This window comes from Vicia villosa, linkage group LG5 (genome assembly GCF_029867415.1).
Source record: "Vicia villosa cultivar HV-30 ecotype Madison, WI linkage group LG5, Vvil1.0, whole genome shotgun sequence".
In the NCBI taxonomy this organism is placed as follows: domain Eukaryota; kingdom Viridiplantae; phylum Streptophyta; class Magnoliopsida; order Fabales; family Fabaceae; genus Vicia; species Vicia villosa.
In genome coordinates, this window is record NC_081184.1 from 162,935,539 (window position 1) to 162,962,928 (window position 27,390).

Genomic DNA, 27,390 nt, shown 5'->3' on the forward strand with positions numbered 1-27,390 from the left:
TAGCCATTTGTTGAGGGTTGAATCCTAATGAGGAGAGGATTCAGTGAAAGGCATAATTCCCATTGTGTGGAATTTGTGCTGGCAGGGCCGTATCTTGACGATGTTGGATCGGTCGGTGGGTGATCCCCATTGATGATGTTTGGTACCACATGCATAGAGTCAGTTGCATCCATATGCATGAGTTTTATAACATGAATATATGTATTTTATGTTATGGTTTTGATGATGTGTGAATGTGTGATGATGAATAGTCTGAAATATAATGAGATTGGGTGAATAATATAGCTATGATTGTATTATTTTTTATGATGCAATAATATTTGTTAATTGAGAATGAGACTCACCCTTACATTACATTTTTCAGATTGAGGATAGCGGCTTTTCGGCTTGGTGAGGATTAGCTCATAAGTCATCGTTTAGTTTAGCATCAGGTGTCATGCTCTGATATTGTAACACTGGGGGACAAGATGTTTCGAGTTTAATTGAATAACTCTATTCTGTTTTAATTAATTTTGAGGATTGTGGCATCGATGATGTGATGTTAATTTTGATGATTTATTCCGCTGTGTCAACATGATATATTATGAATTTTGAGTTATGATGAAACGTTCCTTAGTGAATGCATGACAGCGACGGATGATAATTGATTTATTTTAATTGTGATGCCCTTGTTTGCATGTTACTCTGATTTAATTATTAATTGCCGCAGGGTTTAGAAGGGTGTTACACACCACGCCCCTTCGCCCTTCTTCTCGACATAGGTTTCTCCCAATTTCTTCTGATCAACTAACATGGTTGAATTCTTCTTAACAAGCATTATTGAGCTTTCCACAGGTGGTGGTGTCAACAATAATTCCCTTCTAATTTCTCCACTCCTCACTATAGACACTAACTATATCATTAATGTTCGGTACTTTTTCTTTGCCAAGACTTTGTACTCTAACATGGTCAAATTCAGAGTTGAGTCCTACCATAAAATCGTAGACTCTATCTTGCTCAATGTACTCCCGAAGTGTTATTGCATCTGCTGTACACTCGATTTTGATAACTCTATAGTAGTCTAACTCCATCCACATGACTTTGAGATGATTAGCATATTTTGTAATTGTTTTGTTGCCCTGTTTAGTTCCAAGTGTTTTATCCTTCACATCATATATTTGGACAACATCTTTGGCTTTAGAATAAATTTCTTCTAATGCTTTCTAAATCTCTTTTGTCGTACATAGGAACATGCAAGTGTCACTAATTTCTTAAGTCATTAAGTCCATAACCATGGAATGATTGCCGAATCTTCAGTATCCCACTTTTCAAATTTAGAATTTGTCTCTTTAAGAGGTGCGTTTGTAAGGTGTTTGGCTCCTTTACCTTTCAAGGTCGTTTTCATGAGTTTAGACCATTTCAAATAATTCTTTCAATTCAACTTGTAAACCCGAAGAATAATAGGTAATATTGATTTAAACTTGTACCCATCTATTTTCTTTACTGACAGCCATTGAACAAATTTAAAAACAAATGCAAGTAAAACACCACAAGCGAGTGCGAGATTGAGAAGTTGATGGAGAAATGTGTGATTGTTTAAGTAGTTGTGATGAATTGTAGCGATTAACAGGGCGCATTGAACAGTAGCGTTGAACATTGTGATGAACAATAACATAACAGTACCACGATGAATAGTAATGGAATAGTTGCACAATGAACATCACCAACAACACAAGCCATGAACAGTAACCACAATAAAAATGGCTAGATTTTTGACAAAAAGAACCACAATTAAGGCGGCTATGATTTATTTAGGCGAAAGTGAGGCCCTCTCAAACGAGAGCTCGTGATACCATATAAAGAATAAATAATTTAATATTATTATGATGAATATACAAGTGTTAATCTATTTAAATATAGTATAATTATCTAACAAGCCTTACTAAAGATCCAAACTTAAATTACTAATAAAATAACAAACTAATAAAAATAATAAACTAATTAGTTATTTATAACATGAGTTTTCAAGGGATCCTTTTGCCTAGTACGTACCACCACTAAGATAGTCAACCATGCCACTACCAGAGTAGACTGGCCTCTTTGATTCTGGTGGTGGGGGAATAAGTGGGCTCACCCTCATTGGCTCGGGCTTGTCATAGGCTGGTTTCCGATTCTGTGCACGAGTACCTCATGTGCATGTTGACAAAAATACATGCTGAGGGCTGTGATTCAGTGCTAATCCCAGACCTAAAAGCTCTTCATCCCTAAAGTTAAAGCAGGCCAAATAATGATAAATGTTGTTCTTAATTATACAATGAATATAGTTTAGTCATTAAGAACTTACACAGAAGCATGAACCGTTTCTGGTAAGAACGACATTGGTCAACAAGATCAACAATCACCTCCTCCTTCAGGCCCTAGCATATTTTGTCCAGAATGTTATTAAGAAACAACAACTTAAAGCAACAGATTTGTACTAAACAAAAACATTGAATATCAAAGTAAGGAAAAGCATTAAGTGTACTATCTATCCATATCTGAGTCCTGCATTTTGTGACCAACATTTTCGTAGATCCAATATGTTCCAGATCCTACTGCCCCAACTGGCATTAAGGGAAAAGTTTGAAGGAAAAAAGTATTGGGCTATTGGCAGAGAAATGTGCTATATAATCGAGTTTAACAAACACACGAATTAGAACAAGTGTATGATGGAGTTCAAAAAGCCCTTTAAGGTCAAATGCATCTGATTGAAGAGAAGTTTGAATAGCAGCATCATCAAATTTTGCAGCTGAGTTTGAGGAGGCGTGAAGAATGGAATGGAACACTACTTTCTTCTCTTGGTGGAAATTCAACTCCAGCAGCCTTTTAATCCAAAAAGAAACAACTCAATTAGATGTCAGTTTTGAGTTGTAAATTTTTATATATTGCATGTTTGAGGTGAAGGTTTGATTGTAATTTACCTAAAAATCAATAATGCAAGTACACAGTTGTATGCAGTTTGTACAACAATGTAACCAACCAATAACCAGCTGACTAAAAGTACCAGAAAAATACACTGATGACCACAAAGCTAAGTTCGTCATGTATCGACAAATACAAAAATCTGCTCCAGACGGGCAGAAAGTATTTACATCAATAGAATGGTTGTGCAAATCATTTAACAATCTGATTAGTGTTTATAAGTTGTAAAGTATAAAGTAGACTTAGAAAAAAGCTAATGTCTAGATACACAAGACATCACCTATAGTTCATTATATGCTGCATAATATTGGGGAAAAACTCCACTTGGGCCTCCAAAAGCTTCTTGCCATGCATCAATTAAAATCAGTATCTTTTCTCTCACACTTAAATCCGCCGCAACTGCGATTGGGAGGGAGTTGAAAACACTTGATGCCAGAACTGATTCTCGAACCGGACTAAATCGGTGGTGATAAAACAAAAAAAAGAATATGATTGTACAATCAGGTTAAAATATTGTAGCCATGATTAAGAAAGTCTTCCCCTTTCTCTTTAGACTTACAAACATTTTTCCAACTAACTCAAGATATACACCTCTCCTATTTCAAATCCATGCCATTGAAAATTTCTCTGGATGGTTATAATGTCTTGAACCACCTTAGCTGGAACTTTGTAAAAGGACATGCGGTAAACCGGTAAGTTTGATAGGACTGAATTAAGTAGAGTGACTCTGCCACCAATATAGAAGTCTGCCTTTCTAAACAAAAAGTTTACTCGTTAGGATTGATAATATAGTATTCCAAGATTCAATCCTTCTAGGATTGATCCCTACAGTTGTTCCCAGAAATTTGAAAGGGATATATATCTTTTGAAAGCAAGAAAGTATGAAGTTGCTTGCAAGAATAGATGTCTTTAACATATACCATACATTTTACTTTTGCACAATTTGATCCTTGAACATGAAACCATTTCAAAACCTCCAAGTACTTCTTTTGGTCCTTAATTTTTTTTAAAGTAACATTTATTAACTACGAGAACAAACTAAAACTTTAAATTAAATTAAGGATTAAAAGATACGGGTGTGGATCCTCTCCATTTCCTTAAAAAAATAGAAAATTTCATTAATATAGTTTTGGATATATAAAATTAAATAATCATTAAATATATATCACATGTCTTCGATATGCGTGTTGTTTACGCATAAAAGTATAGTAATGGAGTAAATGGAGAGAGAGAGAAAAATGGAGAGGATCTTAACCCAAAAGATACATTAAATTTAAAAGTTATTTGTGGCTAAAAAACAATTTATATGTTTGACTTTTAAAATAAAGGGATAATAGGTATTTACCCCCTACCATATAGGCGAGATTCGATTTACCCCCTATTAATATTTTTTTTTGGATTACCCCCTTGAAATATGAAAAGTTCTATGATTTACCCCCTAGGACCCCCCATGTAAACTTGTTTTTTTGATTTACCCCCTGTTTTTTCACTGTTTTTTACACGTTTAGGGGGTACCCTAAAAATATAGGGGGTAATCCAAGAAAAAATATTAATAGGGGGTACATCGAATCTCGCTATATGACAAGGGTAAATACCTATTATCCCTAAAATAAAACTAGTAAAAGAATCGTGCATCAACACAAGTCGAGTAATATGAAGAATAGTATTAATACATATAAATATATTGGAGAAAAAAATATGAAATTAAAAAAAAAAAAGAAGATAAAGGTGATTATAAAGAATATTTTAAATTAATTTTGCAATAACTACAAATAAATATTTAATAAAATTGGATTAAAAAAAATGAAAATTACAAATTGGTTCAAAACATTTTTGCATTTATATAATGAGATGAATTTGTGACTTTGAATGCAATTATATTACTTTTTTTATATTTATAAGTAGGAGACCAAAATGAAATCTTAAAATTAAATTAAGGACCAAAAGATAGACTAAACTTAAAAGTTATTTGTTGCTAAAAAAAATTATATGTTTGGCTTTTAAAATAAGAATAAGAAATAATCAAACAATGAAAATTTTATATATCTCAATTTTTACAATTGTCATGTATTCGATTTCACTAAACAAGAATCTCTAATCCAAATAACACTCCAGCATAATCTTTAAGCTCTGGAACTTTGTTAATGATAAAACAAGTTTCTATCATTTTTCTAAATGCCTGATTTGTCAATAAGCTATCAGATCCAGCTTGATGAGATTTTCCAACCGTCCGACCTACTTTTAGAGTAGTAGCTACTCGCTCGAGACCACCGTGTAAAAAGTCGCAGAACTTCATCATGTGTTTCATGTCAAATACTTTTTTTCCAAACAACACTTCAACAATATTTAAAAAATCCTCTAAATGGTTTGGTAAATTCTTTCGAGTTAAGATCTTCACCAAATACCCGAAATCGTAAGCGCTGCTAAATGTGACCCACATAAGTGATTTATTGAAAACAAGTCCAGACGATAACATTAGGTCAGCAAAACGCGATGAATTCACACCGTAGCAAAAATTCCGATTGAAGTCAATCCCTTGACGGCGAAGCATATCAATGGAATCTTGATTACAAGGATCGTGATTGACGTCAAAATCACAGAAATTAAATTCCCAGATGTAGCTGTAAATGCTTCCAAAATCAGGAAGATTTCCCTTGAAGTCGCTAAGGGTGAGACCAACTTGTATGAGCTTTAGAGCATCAACATTTGCCTTCAAGTAATAGTAATTGTCAGAGGGTTGAAGATAATGTCGGTTGATTTTGGGTGAATGAATTACACCAGGAAATTCAGTATCCATTGAGACCATAGGATGTTGATGGATTGCTTGACGTATGAGACTAAATTCATACTCCAAATTATATGCCCAGACTTGACGGATAATAACTTCCTTCGCCTTATTCATGTTGAGTTTTGTGAATTATTGATCTCAAAGAAATGATTTTGAAACTGAATTCAAACTAAACTTAAGAGATGAATAGTAGATATTTTTGTGTTATGAGATGATAAGAGATTTGGCTGTTTTATATTAAAAGTAAACACTAAATATGGTAAAGATATTGCTTGCAAAGTGGAACAATATTTATTACTGATTAATAAGATATTGATATTTAGGAATGTTATTAATTAATGCGTTTGATATTTGGTGGCTTTGTGCTTTTAACAAACTAATCACTATTCAATTTGCCAAAAAAAATAAATAAATTCACTATTCAGTGTATCCGGCGGATTTATCTCATAACAATATATCAAATCTAGTTTAAATACGTATCATATCAAATTATGTAGTGATATTATTTACTTAGATTAATTTTAAAAATACATCAATAAATATTTAGTTAGTAAAATGAAAATTTTCATAGATAAATAATATTTTACCTATAAATATTAATTTTTATAAATTTACTTTTTTTTTAAAAAAACTTTGATAGGCATACTCTTAAGAAAAAAGTTTATTTCAAAAAATTATCATTTTTTATTTTAGTTTTATTATTATTTTAATTGTACTCTTTCATTAATACTAATATAATTTATTTTGTATTATTTATTATACTTAATGAAAATACACTAATAGTTAATAACATTAAATCAGTCAAATCTAAAAATATTGTTTGTTATGTTTTTTTAATTCCAAAAAATAGTGGGATGTAACAATTAGAATATGATAAATATATATTATATCCGTTCTTTTATATAAGGGACTATTTATTTTTTAAAATTCATTAAATAATTAATATACTTGATCAGTTTATAGACTAGATGTATTGATTATTTAATAAACTTAAAAAGTAATTTATCATTGATGTAGTATTAGATTATAACAAACATATATTTCAAACTTTTAAGATTAGATTTTGACCAAATCTTTTCATTACTTTGAAGCTAGTTATGCTAATACTTTTAATTAATTAATGAATTATTATGTCAAGGCTACAAGTTTTTCCTCTTAGGCTCTGTTTGCTAAGACATATTTTCGAGCTTATAGTTTATGTCTTATGTCTTATAAGCTCGTATGATAATTTAGACCCGTTGGATAACGATCTTTTCATCACGAGTTTATAGCTTATTTTCCAGACACTATTTCAAATAGCATTTTAGCTTATGTCTTATAGTTTATTGTCTTTTCTTCCTTTTTTTATCTTATTATTTTAATTAAAATCCATTTTTAACCTTATAATTTATTTTAATTTAAAATAAAATAATTATATATTAAATATCTTTTATGTCATTTTACATTTATAAGTTAATTGAATTGCTAATTTTACCAAACACTTCAATTAGCTTATAAGCTATCAGTCACAACCATCCGCTATAAACTATAAGCCATCAGTCATCTGCCATCAGTCATAAGCTATAAACTATCAGCTAACTTATCAGTCAACCGCTATTTTTACCAAACGGAGCCTTAATATTCATTTCTTTAATTCCTAAAATATATCCAATTCTATATGTACAAACTTGTTTCTGTCAAATATATTTACATATGACTTTACTTATCACTCCTAATTTATCAAAGGTATGACATAGAGGTCAAGGGGAAAGTGCATAATCTTTAACTTCTACCATGAAAAAAACACATAACTCTATTTTAATTTATTTAGAAATTTAATAAGAAAAGCCAATCTCACTGTCTATTAATGGGTCCATTTGAACAAATATAACTTAAATATTTGAAGTTTTGATTTGCTTGATAACGGAAAATTTTGAATTCGAGTTTGTGTTTTTTTATGGAGTATGTGGGGATGATAAAGGAGAATGCATGAGAATAGATTAATATACAAAGTTTTAATATAAAAAAACTCCGGACACCCTTCATATTTTTATTAGTTGTCGTTGAATGTAGGGGTGGCAAACAGACCCAAACCCGCGGGACCCATCCGCACCCGAACCCGAGTTAACGGGTGAAAATCCGAGTTGACTGGGTTTGGGTTTGGGTTTCACCCGATATTTCGGATTTGGGTTTGGGTAGTGTAAAACCCGCGCCCGAAACCCGAAATCACACCCGAATATATATATATATATATATATATATATATATATATATATATATATATATATATATATATATATATATAAATATATATATATATATATATATATATATATATATATATATATATATATATATATATATATATATATATATATATATATTATATGTAATTTATATATATATAATATATATATATATATATATATATATATATATATATATATATATATTATATGTAATTTATAATATATATAATATATATATATATATATATATATATATATATATATATATATAATATATATAATATATATATATATATATATATATATATATTTATATATATATATATATATAATATATATATATATATATATATATATAATATATATATATATATATATATATATATATATATATATATATATATATATATATATATATATATATATATATATAGGGGACGACTCAAGTGAGAACACTTGGTTATTATGAGAAATGAGAACAATGAATCACGGCCATTAAATTTGATTTTAATGGACTGGATTGGTTTCTCTTTCTAGGATCCAGTCCATTAAATATTAAGGATCTTAGAAAGAGAAACCAATCAAGTCCATTAAAATCAAATTTAATGGTCGTGATTCATTGTTCTCATTTCTCATAATAACCAAGTGTTCTCACTTGAGTCGTCCCCTATATATATATATATATATATATATATATATATATATATATATATATATATATATATATATATATATATATATATATATATATATATATATATATATATATATATATTATATATATATATATATATATTATGGAAAGTTGTAAGAAAATTGTAGGAAAAATATTTTTTATGTATTTTGTTGCGCGTTCGGGCTTGGGTGAAAAAACCCGAACCCAACGGGTGTGGGCGTGGGTGTTATTTTGTCATCCGAATAGCTTTTGGATTTGGATTTGGGTTCGGATGGTAATTTCGGGTGCGGATTTGGGTAGTATGAAACCTACACCCGCGGGCACCCGTTGCCATCCCTAGTTGAATGGTTCAAGAGAATAATCCATCGGATGAAGATTTATTAGAGTATGTTTGAATTAGTTTTATTTTTTAGTTTTTTAAGTTAATTTTATACTATATTAATTTTACGAATTAGTCATCCTACAAAATTACATTTATGGTGTAGTTTCTTTTTGGTGTGCTGCTATTGTGCTTACAGGAAAAGCTGTCATGTTTTCTTTAAATAGAGTTATTTTAAATTTTTGAGAAATCATGCATAAGAAGTTAAAGTTACCTTTAATTGAATTGTAAAAGTTTATTAATGATTCCTATTTAAGTGTAAATTAGCATATAATTGAAAGTCTTTTTGTCATAGCTCAAACATGAAAAATGTGAGAGTACTCTATACTATAGGTTGTCTTGCATACCTCCAAGAAGGCCTCAGTCTTCAAATATAAACCACAATCCCTAATAATAATAATTTCTCATGTTTCCTTTAAATATAAACCAACCTCCCTATACTATACTATATTTATTTATACAAAAATTACATATATAGAACAATATATCTTTTTAAAGACATTTTATCAAACATTAAAAAAAAGGATAAAATTTTGTGACAATTTACATCAAATCTCATTCCTCCTCAAAAACACCATAATTCACTCTGTCACTTATGCATTCGTAGAAAAATCTACCATTTTTTTTATGTTAATCAACTTCCTAGAAAAATCTACCATGTGATGCTAATCCACTCACGGGTAGATAATTGAGGCTACGGGCATTAATCCGGTCTTTATTGACCGTTAGTCAATCCATAACAATACTCTATTTTTAGGTTATTACCAAATATATTTTTAAAAACTTTAAAGAATTGGATTCAAAAGTGGGCATTAAAGTAAACAACAAGATAATGAATTTCCTAAAGATAGATGGTAGTATTTAAACTAAATTATAATTTTGATCTCTCAATTTTATTTGATTCACAAAATTAGTCTCTCTATTTTAAAGTCAAAGAGTTTTGATCCCCTCTCTCGCTTTTTCATAGAAAATCGATGAAATAATAGTTCTTAACTTATATTTTTATTTATAAAATTTCACAATAGATTTATATATCATGATTTATCATATTTCACAAGAAACTTGTCATTTAAAAAATAGAAACATGTTAATTATAAGTGTAAAAGTAAAAAAGAGGACTAAAACTATTTTTATTTTAAATAAAGAGACAAAATTGCATAAATCAAATAAAATAGAAAAACCTTAAATTTAATATTTATTATAATAAATTTAAATGAAAATTTTATGACATGTTTAAATATATGTGTTTAATATTGTCAAGTGAAGTATATGTGAGGCGAATACTCCAATACTCATACACACATTTAATTCTCTCTATATTATAATATCATTATTTTCATATTTAAATTATGAATGTTTACTAGACACATCATAAATATTTTTACAACGATCAAATAAGTATAGATTTGTATTTTGGCGGTGGAATGGAGAATAAATAGTGAACTGGTGAAGTTCTTGGTCATAGGTTTTCAACACGACAATGGATAATTTTTATGATCAGAGAGATGCATCTGTGAGGTTAGAACTTCAACGCTCATATTAGATTATATTAGGCCTTTATTTAATATTCTGTATTTTAGTTTATTGGGCCTTATGTCATACTGGGCTTACTATACGATGTATATATACTGGCCCAGCTGGATATTGTAAACATAACATTTTTACACACAGAAATTCAGATTCTTCTTTTGCCGCCTATGGCTTATTCATCATCTTCATCAACACATAACCTGTAATATGGTATCAGTGAACAAACCTTCTTTTCCGCATCCTTTCTTTCTTCTCACATAACACCTTCATGACATCTTCTGACGAAGACCCTACAACACCAAAATCAACGCATATATCCATGGATCCAAGCTTGAATCCAAGAAATCCCTTTTACCTTCATCCGGGTGAAAATCCAGGTGCTACCATTGTTGCTCCTCCTCTTGATGACAACAATTACCACAACTGGAGTAAATCTATGCGCCGTGCCTTAACCTCCAAGAACAAGATTTCGTTCATCAATGGCAGCCTCCCAAAACCACCATCTACCGATCCTGATTTCGAGCTCTGGGATCGCGCCAACAGCATGGTTCTCTCATGGATCAATCGTACCTTATCTCCCCACATTGCACAGAGCACCATTTGCTTTGATTCGACTTATGAACTATGGGAAGATCTTCGTGAAAGATTCACGAAAGGTAACTACTTTCGCTTTTCCGATCTCCTTCGCGATTTACATTCGATTCAGCAAGGCGATAGATCGTTATCCACATATTTCACCGATCTGAAAATTCTATGGGATGAACTTGAAGATTTACGCCCTACACCTTCATGTTCATGCCCTACACCTTGCACCTGTGATTTAGCCAAAGCTGTGCGTAATTACAAACACATGGAATACGTTTCGTGCTTCCTCAAGGGTCTCAACGACAACTATCAGAATATTCGCACCCAGATTCTACTTCTTGATCCTTTGCCCAATATCAGCAAGGTTTATTCCTTGATTGCTCAACAACAGACTCAAACTTCAACGGCTTCCACCACAACACCTGCTATTCTATATGCAAATTCCAACACAAAGCATAAAGGGAAAGCTCCTTCGAAAACTCCTATGCTCTGCACCAATTGCAGCAAAACAAACCATACTATCGACAATTGCTACTTCAAACATGGTTTCCCTCCTGGATACCGTTCAAAGAACACCAAGAATGCTCCTGAATCCAAGCCTGCTGCCACGGAAAAAGAACTTCCTATATCAAAGGAAGATTACCAGCTTCTGCTTCAACTACTACAACAATCAAAGAAAGACAATTCGCAGGCCAAGTCCAACACACCAGATGCAGGCATCATATCAGGTATAGTCCCTACAGGTAAACCCTTTCATAATAGCTCTTCATGGATCTTAGACTCTGGTGCTTCCCACCATGTATGTCCCTTTATCCAACATTTCTCCACCCTTACTAAAATTCAACCTGTAAATATTCACCTACCAAATGGTATTAAACTCTATGCTAAATTTTCTGGCTCTATTATTTTAGCAGATAATTTTCATTTACATGATGTTTTTTATATGCCTGAATTTCACTTTAGCCTCATATCTATATCCAAACTATGCAGCACATCACCTTACACCATTACTTTCTTACACAATTCCTGCTTCATTCAGGATGTGTCTACCAAGCAAATGATTGGTCAAGTGACTCAGCAACATAGCTTGTACATCTTGGACACACTACCCATCCACACAGCTAATTGCAATACTATTAACATCACTCAAGTCACCTACCCCCTGTGGCACCATCGTCTAGGTCATCCTTCTTTAGAAGTCTTACAATCCATGTCTAAGCAATTTCCTGTAATCAAAACTCATAAACATTCTACATGTAATACTTGTCACTTGGCTAAGCAAACAAAATTGCCCTTTCCTACAAGTCATTCTATTTCTACTCATTGTTTTCAACTTGTGCATATGGACATTTGGGGGCCTATCTCCCACCCTTCCTTAGATGGTTACCAATATTTTTTAACTGTTGTTGATGACTATTCTAGATATACATGGACATTTCTTATGCATAACAAATCTGAAACAAGGCTGCATATTAAGAACTTTATTGCTTACTGCCAAAATCAATTTTCTTGTAGCATTAAAACTCTTAGAACTGACAATGGTACAGAATTTCTAATGCCTTCTTACTATGCCTCTCTTGGCATATTGCATCAAAGGAGTTGTGTGGAAACACCACAACAAAACTCAACTGTAGAAAGAAAGCATAGGCATCTCCTTAATGTTACTAGATCCCTGTTATTTCATGCCAAACTTTCCAAATGTTTTTGGTCTTATGCATTGTGTCACTCTACTTTCTTAATAAACAGAATTTGCAGCCCTCTCCTCAACCAACAAAATCCTTACCAACTGCTTTTTAAAACTGACCCTACATACAATGACCTCAAAACATTTGGCTGCCTTGCCTATGCCTCCACCATCTCTAGAAACCGAGACAAACTGGACCCTAGAGCCATTAAAAGTCTATTCTTAGGATATCCTAGTGGTATTAAAGGCTATCTGCTGTTTGACCTACATAACAGATCCATCTTCACATCTAGGAACTGTAAATTCCATGAGGAAATCTTTCCTTATGCTCCACAGACTATAGATACCATCCCTCCTCCCCTTGACAATAATAGTTCCACCATTCCCTTCTTATTTGATCCCCACACAACTCAACCTACATATAACCATGTTAATCCCATTCATGAAACACCTCATACATCACCAACAAATTCTGCTACTCAAGTAGACATCACAGGTCCACAGATTCCTGTTAATACACAGGAAATTCAATCCACTAATGCACCTACAACCACCATCAATCCCCCACCAAACAGAACTTATACTAGGCTTAGATCTGCACCAGCCCATCTAAAAGATTTCGACTGTAATGCCATTTATACTCCTCATTTGTATGACATTTCTAAATATATATCTTATTCTCACATTTCTCCTACTTATTTTGCTTATATTTCTGCCATTACTACTGATGAAACACCTAGTAACTATAAACAAGCAAGTCTTCATCCTAAATGGATAGAAGCCATGAATAATGAAATCACTGCTCTAACTAAAAATCAGACTTGGACACTATGCACTCTTCCTAAAGGCAAGAAAGCAATAGGTTGCAAGTGGGTGTACAAAACAAAATTCAACTCCAATGGTACTATAGAGAGACATAAAGCAAGGTTAGTTGCACGAGGATTCAACCAAATTCAAGGTATTGACTACTTTGAAACTTTTTCACCAGTTGCAAAATTGACCACTGTAAGGCTTATCTTATCTCTTGCTGCTTCCTTAAATTTGCACCTTTTTCAACTTGATGTACATAATGCTTTCTTACATGGCACATTGGATGAAGAGGTATACATGTCTCTACCTAAAGGCATGTCCCCTACTGCACCTAACCAAGTCTGCAGACTACTCAAATCCATTTATGGATTAAAACAGTCAAGCAGAAAATGGTTTGAGAAGCTCTCTAATGTCCTTATAAACAATAACTTCATCCAATGTACCTCTGATCAATCATTATTTATTCACAATTCCAAACATCATCATACTTTCATTCTAATATATGTTGATGACATTCTCCTTGTAGGAAATAATCTAGATATCATTAACAACATCAAACAAACTCTGCAGCATCATTTTCACATTAAGGATCTCGGGCACATGAAATACTTCTTGGGATTGGAACTGGCACGCAACAATAATGGAATCAACATTTGTCAACGCAAATACACTCTGGACCTGCTGGCTACAACTGGAATGCTTGGCTGCAAACCATCTTCAACACCTATGGCTCGCGACACAAGACTCCAATCTACTGATGGCACACCATTAGAAGATCCAACACAATATCGAAAATTAGTCGGGCAGCTCATATATCTCCTCAACACAAGACCTGACATATCATACGCCGTCCAGCAACTCAGTCAACAAATGAATAAACCAACTGATGTCCATTACTCTGCAGCCATGCGCGTACTGCGTTACCTCAAAACCTCTCCGGCCCAAGGAATCATGTTCCCTACACAGAACACTCTCCATCTCAAAGCCTTTTCTGACTCAGACTGGGCAACATGCCCAGAAACTCGTAAATCCGTAACAGGCTATTGCATCTACCTAGGCGAATCACTCATCTCCTGGAAGTCCAAGAAACAAGCTACCATCTCACGCAGTTCAACGGAAGCTGAGTACCGCTCTATGGCTTCCACTGTATGTGAGATACAATGGCTAACAAACCTTCTTACAGAGCTTCGCATACCTTTCACCACCCTTGCCGTTCTATACTGCGATAACGCATCAGCAATACACATAGCAAACAACTCCTCCTTTCACGAACGCACCAAGCATATTTACCTGGACTGCCACTTCGTACGCGAAAAACTACATCAGAATTTGTTCCGTCTACTGCCTGTTTCATCAGCTCAGCAACTCGCGGATATGTTTACAAAACCTTTAGATTTCAAACCATTTTCAGAGAATATTTCTAAGCTAGGATTATATTCCATATACCCCAAGCTTAAGGAGGGGTATTAGATTATATTAGGCCTTTATTTAATATTCTGTATTTTAGTTTATTGGGCCTTATGTCATACTGGGCTTACTATACGGCGTATATATACTGGCCCAGCTGGATATTGTAAACATAACATTTTTACACACAGAAATTCAGATTCTTCTTTTGCCGCCTATGGCTTATTCATCATCTTCATCAACACATAACCTGTAATAGCTCACGTCAAAAAAGTAAGAGAAATGAAGCTTATGAGTGTAATGAATCGTACTTTGGTGTGACAGAAATTACACTTATATTGGAATGACAGTTAAAACCATCTCGGGTGAATATATTATCTCATGCAGGGGTTTTGAATATACCCAATTGTTGAGATGTAGTGGTGTCTTGTTATAATGTGGGGTTGCTTCGTGAGAGTGCCCCTACTCATTAGGTCGAGTGAAAGTGGAATTAGACTTGCCTCCAACTTAAGCCGATTTTATTAGGCTATTTGTCTGGCCTAGAATAGTTACCCATAAGTTCTTGCTATCAAACTTGAAGATACAATTTAATATAGAAAAGTTATGACCAACCGCAAGGGACTTACTTCTGTAAGATGTCTTCTTTGTTGAAAAGGCTTACTCGGGAGGGGAAGACCCTGAATTGAGTGTGAGTTGGTGGTCTTGAGAACATGCACATTAAGTTTCGGGTTCCATCACCAAGACGTTTGTCGCATCTCAAATTTTCATCCGAAGGCGCAAACGGGTAGGTAAAAAGAAGAGTCGCCATCAATGTTATTTATCCCAAGAGACGGAAAGGAAAACACTGAGTAAACCTAAGAAAGGGAAATAACATGGTCATCGTAACCAAGAGAGAGGGTAAAGAAGTCGATTACGCAAGGAGAATGTATTAACATCCCTCACGTCTGTGGTACTCCACATGATCCACGTATGTTTGTTCTAATCTAAGGGTGTGTATTTATAAGGCTTCTTATTTTTAATTCATTTATAAAGGGGAATGATATTTACATGGTTAATGGACTCGCTAAGGCATCGTACCTTGTGCCTACGTATTCATCAAAAGATGAAATCAGAGTCTTCGTAGCTCGGGTAAAAAAAATTGTTTGTTTGTTTTTTTAATGAACGATGTTAATTTCGCATTCTACTACTGCTCGACCTTTGAAGACTCACGTAGTTGGCGTAGAAAGAAATTAACATGTTCTTACCTGAAAAGGTTTGGTTGGCATTTTGATTAGGAGAGTACATCAGATGATTCCTCATAAGGTGGAAGTATCTGAATACTTATGTTAGAAAAGTACATCAAATGATCTCTCATAAGGTAGGAGTATCTGAATACTTTTCTCTTTAATTGAATAGAAATAGAATATGAATGTTTTTGTCTTTTTGATTGATTTTTGTAGTAGTAATTTATGTATAGATCTATTTACAAACGATACGAAAATATTAAAGTAACCTGGAACCTGGATCATGTACAAGCTTACTAAAAACTAATGACATATTTTTTGAAGTTTTATATTTTTATTTTTCATAGTAATTAGTTAAACTAATAAAATTAGTAAAACCAATTAAATAAATTAAACCAAATTAAATCAAGGGATACATTAAGGCACGAAAGGTAGGGGTGGGAATAGGCCAGGCCGGCCTACAGGGGCCTACGGCCCAGCCTACATAGGCCTAGGCCAGGCCAGGCCTATTTAATAAAGAGTCCAGGCTTAGGCTTTTTTAAAAGCCTATTTTATTAAATAGGCCAGGCTTAGGCTATTAAAAAGGCCTATGAAGCCTTATAGGCCGGCCTATATTTTCATATATATTAGAGATATGTTAAATAAGTTGGTTCATGTATGCATATATATTAGAAAAAAAAGCTAAATAGGCTAGCCTATATAAATATATATATATATATATATATATATAATATATATATATATATATATATATATATATATATATATATATATATATATATATATATATATATAACAAATGCTAAATAGGTTCACTTATATATGTATATATAGGCCGACCTACAAGACTTCTTAAGTTATATAGATTAATTAAAAACTTTAATGGAATACAGGCTTTTTAAATAGGCTTTCAGGCCAGGCCAGGCTTTTAAAAAGGCCAGGCCAGGCCAAAAAACTGAGCCTATGATAGGCCTTAGGCCAGGCTTAGGCCTTTTAAGTTTATCGTAGGCCAAACTCAGGCCTTCTAAAGCCTAGCCTAGCCTAGCCTATTTCCACCCCTAACGAAAGGTATGAAGTTAGCAAAGGATAGAGACTAGGAGTGACAAAATAAGCCCAATTCATTGAAAAAGCCTGTTTTATAATAGGCACACACACTCATGATTAAAAAATAGTATTTCCAAATATAAATAAAATCAAAAACCAATGAAGTAATCACACGTAGAAGGAAGTTATTAAAAAAAAATTGAAAGTTAACACATTATTTCAGTGACTCAAATTCTTTCTCAATGTGTATTTCACGAAACCATAAGCAAATACTTCCCTCAAAATCAAACATTCAGTTAAAAAAAAAATCAAATCAAACCTATCACCTCATGGACTAAAATCAAAAGAGCAGCTATATTTACCATGACGGTTACACTGCGGATGAGGGCGGCGGATCTGCAATCCGATGGTGATCTTCACGAAACTAACAGATTTCTCGGTGCAGTGATGCTGACATGGAAGGCGGCACTGTCGGGTCTCTGCTCGGAGATGATGGTCGGAGAGGTCTTGGTGCGGTTTGTGGTCTCGATTCGCGTCGGAACTGCAACGTGGAAAAACGGCGCTTTCAACTCTGTATTTGTTTCCACCTGAAGCTTCTTATTTGATTTGCTGGGAGATTGAACTAAATTGGATTTACAGCTTGTGATGTTAGGAAGATGATTATATTGAGGAAGGTTGTTAGTGATGTCTATGTTGTGTTGTTGTTTGGCAAGAGTTGTTTGGTTTGAATGGATTTGTGAGGTCTTATGGCAATGGTTGATTTTGAATGTAAAGCAAGGTTGTATATTTTTGAATCACGGTTTCGTGGGCATGTATGATGTCCGGCTGATTTGTTGAAAATGTTGCAGGGTATGCAGTTCCGGTTCCATCTTTCTAGAGGGAAAAAAAATTTTATTTCTTTAATTATTAGTAGTTAGTATTTTTTGTAAATTTATAAATTGTGAAAACAAATAATTTTCATTAAATTTTTTTAGCCTTAAATACATTTTTCATCCTCTTATTTTAATATTTTAGGTCTATTTTAAAAAAAATATTGCCTTTAGTTTTGATCCTTCTATTTCATTTTAGTCCCCCTCCACTTTTGTAGATGTGGCATTTGAAAAGTCTGACATGAACGAGAATGACACAAGAACAAGCAATTATAGGGTGATAATTCTCCAACTCATCCCACATTACATTAAGCTGAGTGAAATAGTTAGAGACATCGAGGGTACCTTGGCGAAATTTGTATAAATCTTTCTAAATATCTGATAAGTGGAAAATATCGTTGTGAGATAAACAAATCTGCAAGTACTTCCACCCCCAGCTGCACTATCGATCCACAACACTGATTTGGCAATTGACTCCGATATGGAACGATGAATCCAAGCTAGTACTATGGTGTTACATCGAATCCAATAAGCGTATAAAGGATCTGCAACAGGTGGCTTGGTGAGGGCTTCATCGATGAACTTCTCTTTTGATAAGTGTCAAAATGTAGTTATTTTGTGTATGTAAATAGTGGCACTTATCGAGACTTTTTGTTAATACTGTTTGAATATTTCCCCGTTTTTGTGTATATTTGTATCGTTTGTGTTTTGTTACGTTTTTCGTGTAAATATGTACCGTTTGATAGTTTTGTTGTCTTTTTGTAGGTATGTTTGCGTATTCGGAGTTTTGAGGAATAAATTGTCGAAGCCACGGCTGCGAACGCGTTTTTGAAGAAATAAAATTTTGCTGTTCTGTTGAGCGTGCTAAGCGCGCTACACCGTGCTTAGCGCGGTTTGGGAGCTTTTCATACAAAGTCTTGCAGTAGGTAGCGTGCTTAGCGCGGACCGTGCTTAGCACGCTTTTTGGTGCTTAGCGCGCTCATCAGCAAAGGCAGTTTGATCAATAAATGAGAGCATGCTTGGCGTGGTTTTGGCGCTTAGCGCGGTCTGTGATTTTTCAATTTTCGTATTTATATTTCAAAACATATTTTTTTAGGGTTTTTATCATCCATTTCCCCCTTGGAGTGGCTCTGATCCATTTTTGATAGTTTAGAGGCTTAGGAAGCAACATTGGGTGCTACATCTTGTCGATTGGCTATGAATTTGTCTCGATTGCTTTGACACAGTGAAAATTTCTGGTTCATCTCTTTCTTCTCTATGTTCCATTCTAATGTTGGGTTTTGTATGTATATTTTTCCTCTCTTGTATGTACATTTGTTGATCTTTGGATCATTTATATATTCACTTTACAAATCATCATTGTTGTTGTTCTTGATCTTTTTGCTTAAATGCTCTGGATTTGTGTTGTTGTAGAAATAGACATCATAGATCTTGATTAGGAATGATAACTATTAATTTCTAAATTGTAGAAATAGATTTGGGGTTAATAATCGTAATGGGTATCGAGTTTAATGTCTCTGTGTTGTTTGTGTCAGTTGGGAAATCGCTGATGTGAATAGTACGGTTGAGCTTTCGTCGGTGTTGCAGAAAATGGACATTGATGTGGTGTCTCGAATGATGCCTGGTGATTTTGATGCGTATTGTAAGTGTTGAGCGATAGATCTTCAGATTTAAGTATTCGACGGGTAGAATGAAATGCAATTCCATAACTATTTCTCTTAGACTATTAAGATTGTTTATTTTCTTTTATTTACTTTTCCCGCATTTTACTTTCCGTAACCCAATCATGAAACTTAGAACACGAGAACATTAAACGGAAATTTTTCTCTACCAATCTCTATGGACTACGATACGATATAACCTATATCACCCGGTAATAATGAACCAATTACTTTTTGCTTTCCGCTTTACTGCCACAACATCTTTGTTCTTGGAAATGAGAGCAATTTGCATCGATCGAGCCCAAGTGTGCTAGTTCTTGTCGTCGAGTATGGGTGAAACGAGAATGAGAGCTGAGTTTTCACTAGGATGCAGATAAAAGAGAATTATGGGATTGGTAGAAAAGTCAGGAAGCTATGGTACGCTATTGATTTACAAAGAAAGAAAGAATGAGCACGATTGTTGAATCAAAGAAACAAGAAAGTAATGATAATGATGGCGCAGAACCAAAAAACGAATCTGGTATGAATAATCGGTGTGAAGTGGTATGACTAGAAAGTCATGTTTCATACCCATATTCAACAAACTTTTACGCCTTCAATTATTAGTCTATCTCGTAAGATTATGTTCTTATTTGTTTTAGTTTTTTCTTAAAAATAATTTTTAAAATATTACATATATTTGTTTAAAAAGATAGAATTTTTTTAAAAAGTTTGAAATTTAAAAATTAATTTATATAACTATTCTTAAAAAATTATTTTAAATATTTTATAATAACTTTTTTAGATGTTAAAATTTCAAAACATCACTTTAATTTAAAGCTAATCAAAATTTTTTTATAAAAATTATTTTAAAAATATATCTTTTAAAAAAAATTGACTTAGACTGTGCTCTAATTTTTACTTATATATTTATGTTATTGAATGTCAAAATTAATCTTTTAATTTATGAAACTTTTAATATTTAAAAAAAGATATAAAAGTATTATTAAAAATACAAAGCAATTTTTTTAAAGTTAAAACAAATGGGTCCTATTGATTAAAAACTAACATGATATTTTTAAAATATTATATTTGTTTTTCTAAACATTTAGATTTGATTTTATGGTTTTAAAAAAAGCTTGACGTTATCAAAACTTTTTTTTTCCTTTTCTATTGATTTTAACTTTTCACAAAATTTTTATCTCTAAATATTTTTTGGCTATTGCTTTTATTTATTAATTTAAACTCAATTTTTACAACTACTTAAATTTACTTTTCATCTCTATTACAAAGGCATGATTCTAGTCTTCTTATTTCTAATTTGATAAATAAAAATAGTTTCAATTTTAAAATCCGAATCTACTACCAACTATGAAAAAAAAAGACAACTTTCTCCGATCCATATAAAATATTATATTTTTAATTTTATAAATAAAGAGAGTTTAAATTTTAAAATCTAGATCTTATTACTAACAACTATATAAAACACAACTATCTCTAATCCAAATAAAATATTACTCCCTCCGTTTTTTATTATAAGTCGTTTTGGAAAAATATTTTGTATTTAAATATAAGTCGTTTTACAATTCCAATGAATAATTAATGCTGTTTTTCCTATTATATCCTTAAATATTTATTATTCTCTCTCCTTTCCTATATAAATTTATCTTCCACATGTCACAACTATCTCTAATCCAAATAAAATATTATATGTTTGACTTTTAAACTAAGAATAAAAATAATCAAAGAACGAAATTTTCATATATTTCAAATTTTACAATTGCTATGTATTTGGTTTCCCTAAACAACCCTTTCTAATCCAAATAACACTCCAGCGAGATTTTCAAACTTTAGAATTTCGTTATCAATAAAATGAGTTTCTATCATTTTCCTAAATGTCTGACATGTCAACAAGCTATCAGATCCAGCTTGATGAGACTTTCCAACTGCTCGACCTACTTTTAGAATAGCAGCTACTCGCTCCAAACCACCATGCAAAGAGTCGCAAAATTTTATCATGTGCTTCATATCAAATACTTTTTTTCCAAACAACACTTCTACAATATTTAAAAATTCCTCTAAATAATTTGGTAAATTCTTTCGAGTCAAGATCTTCACCAAATATCCAAAATCGTAAGCACTACTAAATGTGATCCAAACAATTGATTTATTGAAAACAAGTCCAGACAATAACATTAGATCAGCAAAATGCATTGAATTCACACCATAGCGAAAATTTCGATTGAAGTCAATCCCTTGACGGCGGAGCATATCAATAGAATCTTGATTACAAGGATCATGATTTATGTCAAAATCACAAAAATTAAATTCCCAGATATAGCTATAAATGCTTCCAAAATCAGGAAGATTTCCCTCGAAGTCGGTAAGGGTGAGTCCAACTTGTATGAGTTTCAAAGCATCAACATTAGCCTTCAAGTAATAGTAGTTGTCAGAGGATTGAAGATAATGACGATCAATTTTTGATGAATAAATTACACCAGGAAATTCAGTGTCCATTGAAACCACAGGATGTTGATAGATTGCTTGACGTATGAGATTGAATTCATACTCCAAATTATATGCCCAGACTTCACGGATAATAACTTCCTTCGCCTTCCTCATGTTAAGATTTGTGAATTCTTTGACCTCAAAAAATGATTTTGAAACTAAATTCAAACTAAGATTAAGAGACTGTAAACTCTGTCCAAATGAATACTAGATTTTTTTTGGTGTTATGAGATCAGAAGAGAAGAGATTTGACTGTTTTATATTAAAAGTAAAGACTTAATATGGTAAAGATATTGCTTGCAAAGTGGAACAATATTTACTACTAATTAATGCGTTTGTTCTTTGGTGGCTTTGTGCTTTCAACTAACTAATCACTATTCAATGTATCCGGCGGATTTACCTCAACAATATATCAAATCTAGTTTAAGTGCGGATCATATCAAATTATCTACTGATATTATTTATTTAGATTAATTTTAAAAATATATAAATATTAAAATTTATTTGATTATATATAAATAATATTTTACCTATAGATATTAATTTTTATAAATTTATTTTAGAAAAAAAATACTTATATATATATATATATATATATATATATATATATATATATATATATATATATATATATATATATGTATATGTATATAAAATAACTGTCACCCGTACTCTTAAGAAAAGATTTATTTCAAAAAAATATCACTTTATTTTTGTTTTTATTATACATTGAATTAGTATTATTATTTTAATTACACTCGTTCATTAATAATATTATAATTTATTTTGTATTATTTATTATAATTAATGAAAATACAGTAATAGTTAATAATATTAAATCAGTAAAATTCTAAAAAAAAAAAGAGGGAATATAACAATTAGAATGAGATAATATTTATTATATTTTTTTTAATAAACAGTTTATACCTAACAGGATTCGAACATGGAACATTGAGAGGAATACACTCTAGTGACCATAATATATATTAGATTATAATAAAGATATATTTCAAACTTTTTAGTTTAGATTGACAAAATCTTTTCATTACTTTGAAGCTAGTTGTTATGCTAATCATACAATATAATAAAGCAAGATGAGTTCTTTGGCAAGTTTGCCAAGTGTCATCTTCTTAGAAGCCTTATCATTTTAAAACTTACTATTAATAGCAATCATACTATAATTAATTTAATTATTTTATTATTATTTAATTAAAAAAATAAATCATATAAACCTTTAGTTTTTTTTGGGACATGATTGCATCAATTCTATCTATTTGGCCATGGGAAATTTAAACTATCGCTCACCTTTATCCATTATACAATATAATAAAGCAAGATGAGTTCTTTGGCAAGTTTGCCAAGTGTCATCTTCTTAGAAGCCTTATCATTTTAAAACTTACTATTAATAGCAATCATACTATAATTAATTTAATTATTTTATTATTATTTAATTAAAAAAATAAATAAACCTTTAGTTTTTTTTGGGACATGATTGCATCAATTCTATCTATTTGGCCATGGGAAATTTAAACTATCGCTCACCTTTATCCATCCGCCGAATTTCCTTTACCTTTCACATTCCAACCTCGGTTTCTCACAATTCCATTTTCCAAACTCAAACCCTTTTCCATTCCTTTAACTTTTCATCTCTATCCCTCTTATTTCACAAATCTGCTTCTCTCTCCAATAATCTCTCCCGTCTTTTTCTCTCCAAACCCAAAAACCGCCGCCGCCGAAAACATTGGAACTGATGCCCCTTTCTCCACCCTTCTTTCTTCTTCTTTCTTTCATTACATAGCACCGGTTTCTGCAACTTCATCAGATTTCATCTTTAACAGATCGGTGAGTGAAAACTTCATTCATACCTCTCACTTACTTTTTCTCATTGCTATTTTATCATAACTTTGATTTCATGCGTAGATTTCATTTTTTAATTTTGAAATGTGTTAATTCCATTTGTATCTTATGTGGGTCTTAGAATTTTTGTTTGTTTTAAATCTCTCTTCTCTTTGTGTCTCTGATGAAGTGTTTTGTTCACTTTTTATCATTCAACTTTTTCATGTTTTTTGTTTCGTTTCGATTCTTCACGTGTTTTGGTCGACACTGCAAAGTAGTTGAAGTTTTGAACTTTCACGTGTTTCTGATTTGAACTTTTGAACATCGAATGATGAACTTTGAAGTGTTTCACTTCTATTGACTTTTCATGTTCTGATGAAGCATTTTATTCACAATTTTTCATTTAAATTTTTCATATTTTTGTTTCGTTCTGGTTTTTCATGCTTACTGTTTCTTAATAGACATTCTGATCTTCACTTTTCATACATAGGAACGCAAAAGTTACATCGGTGATGACTTTCAATGGACAAACATGATGACACGTTTTGGAAGATTTTATTGCGTATTCGTACCCGTTTTGATGGAAAGGCATAAAATTTTGATATTTTCCCATTGTGATTCGCTAACTTCATCTTCTCTCTTCTCCCTTATTTTCATTTGACTACTCTCCCCTTTGATTTTGAAATTATTAATAATACTTTCGTTATTTTCAGGAAAATCTCTTATACAAAAAAGACTTTGGTTTCTTTCAACCATCTTTATTACAAAATGATCTTCAAAGCAGCAAGTATGTTGACATTCCTTTTGTATTGAGTAGAATTATATTGGTCAATAGAACTACATTGGTTTGAACATTTAAAATGTGAATTATATATAAATTGATTTCTACTTTAAGTTTCAAAATGTGTAGTGATAGTGGAAGTGATTCTCGCAAATGCTTGCAGAATCAAGTCAAAGAAAAATAACTTTGTTTTTCTAACAAAGTATATGTATATTCATTGGTGAAACAACTATGTGTGAACTATTTTGGCATTTCTAGCTTTGCACATGGTGGATACACTTAAAAAGAAAGAAATAAATGAAATGATACAATTAGATCCACATTATTCTTGGTGTTTCTCATGAATTTTATCCATATTGTGTTTTATCTAAGTCATATATTCTCGACTGCAGGTTTTTCCTAGAGGCTGTGTTGCTGAAACAAACTAAGAATAATACAAAGTGCATGTTTTCAATGTGTATTTCTCTTGAGTTCCTTAGCATTTGTTCTGTTTATTTTTTCTGTTGATTTTAGGATGAATTTTGTTCTATGGATTTCTCACAAATGTGATTGAATATTTCATGACGTGGCACGGGACAGATCAAGTTAGTTCCAGACAAGAAAGGATGCATAATATTGCTTTGATGGGAAATTGAGAATTTTGGTGCTAAACAAGGTAATATATTCTATGCAATAAATCTAATATTTTATTTTTATATTCTTTTTGTTTCATTGTTAACCGTTTCAATTGTAGATTTTGGTTTATTTGTGGGATAGAGTGATTTTGTTCGAAGATTTTAAAGTTCATTACAGTCTCAGCAAAGGAAACACTATTGACATTGGACAAGATTGTATGGCATTTGCTCCTGAGGTTGAAGATATTATCTCAATGAGTCGCATTACTTTCAATTCTGAATTTTTTTCATTTTTTATTTTCAATGATTTGATTGTAGCTGCAACAATTATCTCTTTATTTTTTTCATCATTGCAGAAGATGTTGACACTTAACCATTTGATTCTGTTGTGTTTGGTTTTTCTATCATTTCTGGTGCGTTGTTAGTTATGGTGTGTGGTTTGGCTTTGTTCCACCGTATCAGGTGCTCATGGCATGGCTTATCCCATTTTTAGTAGTATATTTTTGCTCTTGACTGATAAAAAAACAACAAAAAAAAACAATTTTATTTACCAGTATAAATTATTTATACTATTTGTAAAATTTTCGTAAAAAATACTTCCTACTAAATAGCAATGCCCTTTTGTAAATTGCCCTCATAGGTGTAATAATTATTCTGAAGCATCACATGTTTTCTTGATATAAAAGATGTCTTTTAGATACTCCCTCTGTCCCAAAATAAGTGTCACATTTACTTTTTAGATTCATTGAATATTTAATGTATCTGGTCTCTATACAGACTAGATACATTAAATATTCAATGAACCTAAAAAGTAAATGTGACACTTTAGTTGGAAATAACTTTTAGAAACTGATTTTCTATATGTTAATGTACCATCACGCCAAGTTGAATACACACAAGGTATCATGTCCTATAATATAAAATATAGCGTGAGACATTAATTTTATAACATTTGATGGTTGTATTGTTTCTATTAGAATGTGGCAAACGTTAATAAATAAATATCATTGCTTAGAACATAAATATAAATACTATAATAAAAATACTTTATCTTATGTGTCATGATTAATAAAATATCTTTTAATCTATAATTATTTTTATTTTTAAATGTTAATTTTTTTCTCCATCTTACATTCTCTTTTATTTATTTATTTTTTACGATTATTTAATACAATTAAATTCACTTTATTTTCATTTAAAATTTGAATAATTTATTTCAACAGAAGAATAGGGACAAAATTTCAGTCATTGAGAGCTCTCTTTTCTTTTTTGTAAATTTATCTTTTTTTTGTTTGTATTTTGGTTTTATTTTAGTTTGATTTTTATTTAGTTGTGGATATTTATTAATTAAATAATAATGAGTTAAAATAATTCTTTTTTAACATGAATGGTTCTTTGTTTTTTTTGTTAAGTTTGTTTTTCATTATTTTTAAATAAAATAAAAATTAAATCTTCTTTAGATTATTTGTTGTTTTTATTAAATCAGATTTAAAAAAATTTACTTAATTTTTTTTTTAAGGAATGAGGCGCTCTTTCCCCCTTTTAGCATAGTTTTTATTTTATTTATTTGTTATTTATTTAATTTTGTTAATAAATTTTAATTATTAATTAATAAATAAACCATAATAGCTTTGAATTTGATGTTTTTTCTTTTAAAAAAATAATTAAATAATAATTAAATTTTTTAGAACCCAACGTCTCTTTTTTCCCTTTTGTCCCGTGCCTCGCACGGGTATACTCACTAGTACTTTTAATTAATAATTATTATTTAGTCACATGCTACTACGAAGTTTCTCCTCTTAATATACATTTCTTTAATTCCTAAATTATATCCACTTCTATATGTAC

The 27,390-nt window shown here is 31.5% G+C and overlaps 2 protein-coding genes, 1 long non-coding RNA gene and 1 pseudogene across 4 annotated transcripts; 1 reads left to right on the forward strand and 3 right to left on the reverse strand.

Annotated features, from left to right (window-relative positions):
- Positions 1 to 2,010: 2,010 nt before the first annotated feature.
- Positions 2,011 to 3,621, reverse strand: LOC131605910 (TOM1-like protein 3; annotated as a pseudogene).
- Positions 3,622 to 5,020: 1,399 nt separating this feature from the next.
- Positions 5,021 to 5,851, reverse strand: LOC131605911 (probable CCR4-associated factor 1 homolog 11; the record flags this gene model as incomplete). Its single annotated transcript, XM_058878200.1, has 1 exon — positions 5,021 to 5,851. A coding segment is annotated over one exon (831 nt), but the record flags the coding sequence as incomplete, so codon positions are not given.
- Positions 5,852 to 21,602: 15,751 nt separating this feature from the next.
- On the reverse strand, positions 21,603 to 22,546 carry LOC131608054 (probable CCR4-associated factor 1 homolog 11). Its single transcript, XM_058879993.1, has one exon. The coding sequence runs from the start codon at positions 22,423 to 22,425 to the stop codon at positions 21,604 to 21,606; it is 822 nt and encodes a 273-aa protein (XP_058735976.1). The 5' UTR covers positions 22,426 to 22,546; the 3' UTR covers position 21,603.
- Positions 22,547 to 23,826: 1,280 nt separating this feature from the next.
- On the forward strand, positions 23,827 to 25,949 carry LOC131608055 (uncharacterized). Of its 2 annotated transcripts, XR_009285477.1 has the most exons (5): positions 23,827 to 24,153; positions 24,638 to 24,761; positions 24,861 to 24,934; positions 25,321 to 25,385; positions 25,508 to 25,949. It is a non-coding gene; the product is annotated as an uncharacterized LOC131608055 (long non-coding RNA). The 2 variants fall into 2 exon arrangements; XR_009285478.1 differs by having other exon boundaries at positions 25,321 to 25,949.
- Positions 25,950 to 27,390: the final 1,441 nt, after the last annotated feature.

Bases quoted from the DNA above. Each gene is read 5' to 3' on its own strand.
- LOC131608054 (XM_058879993.1), bottom strand. From the start codon at position 22,425: ATGAGGAAGGCGAAGGAAGTTATTATCCGTGAAGTCTGGGCATATAAT.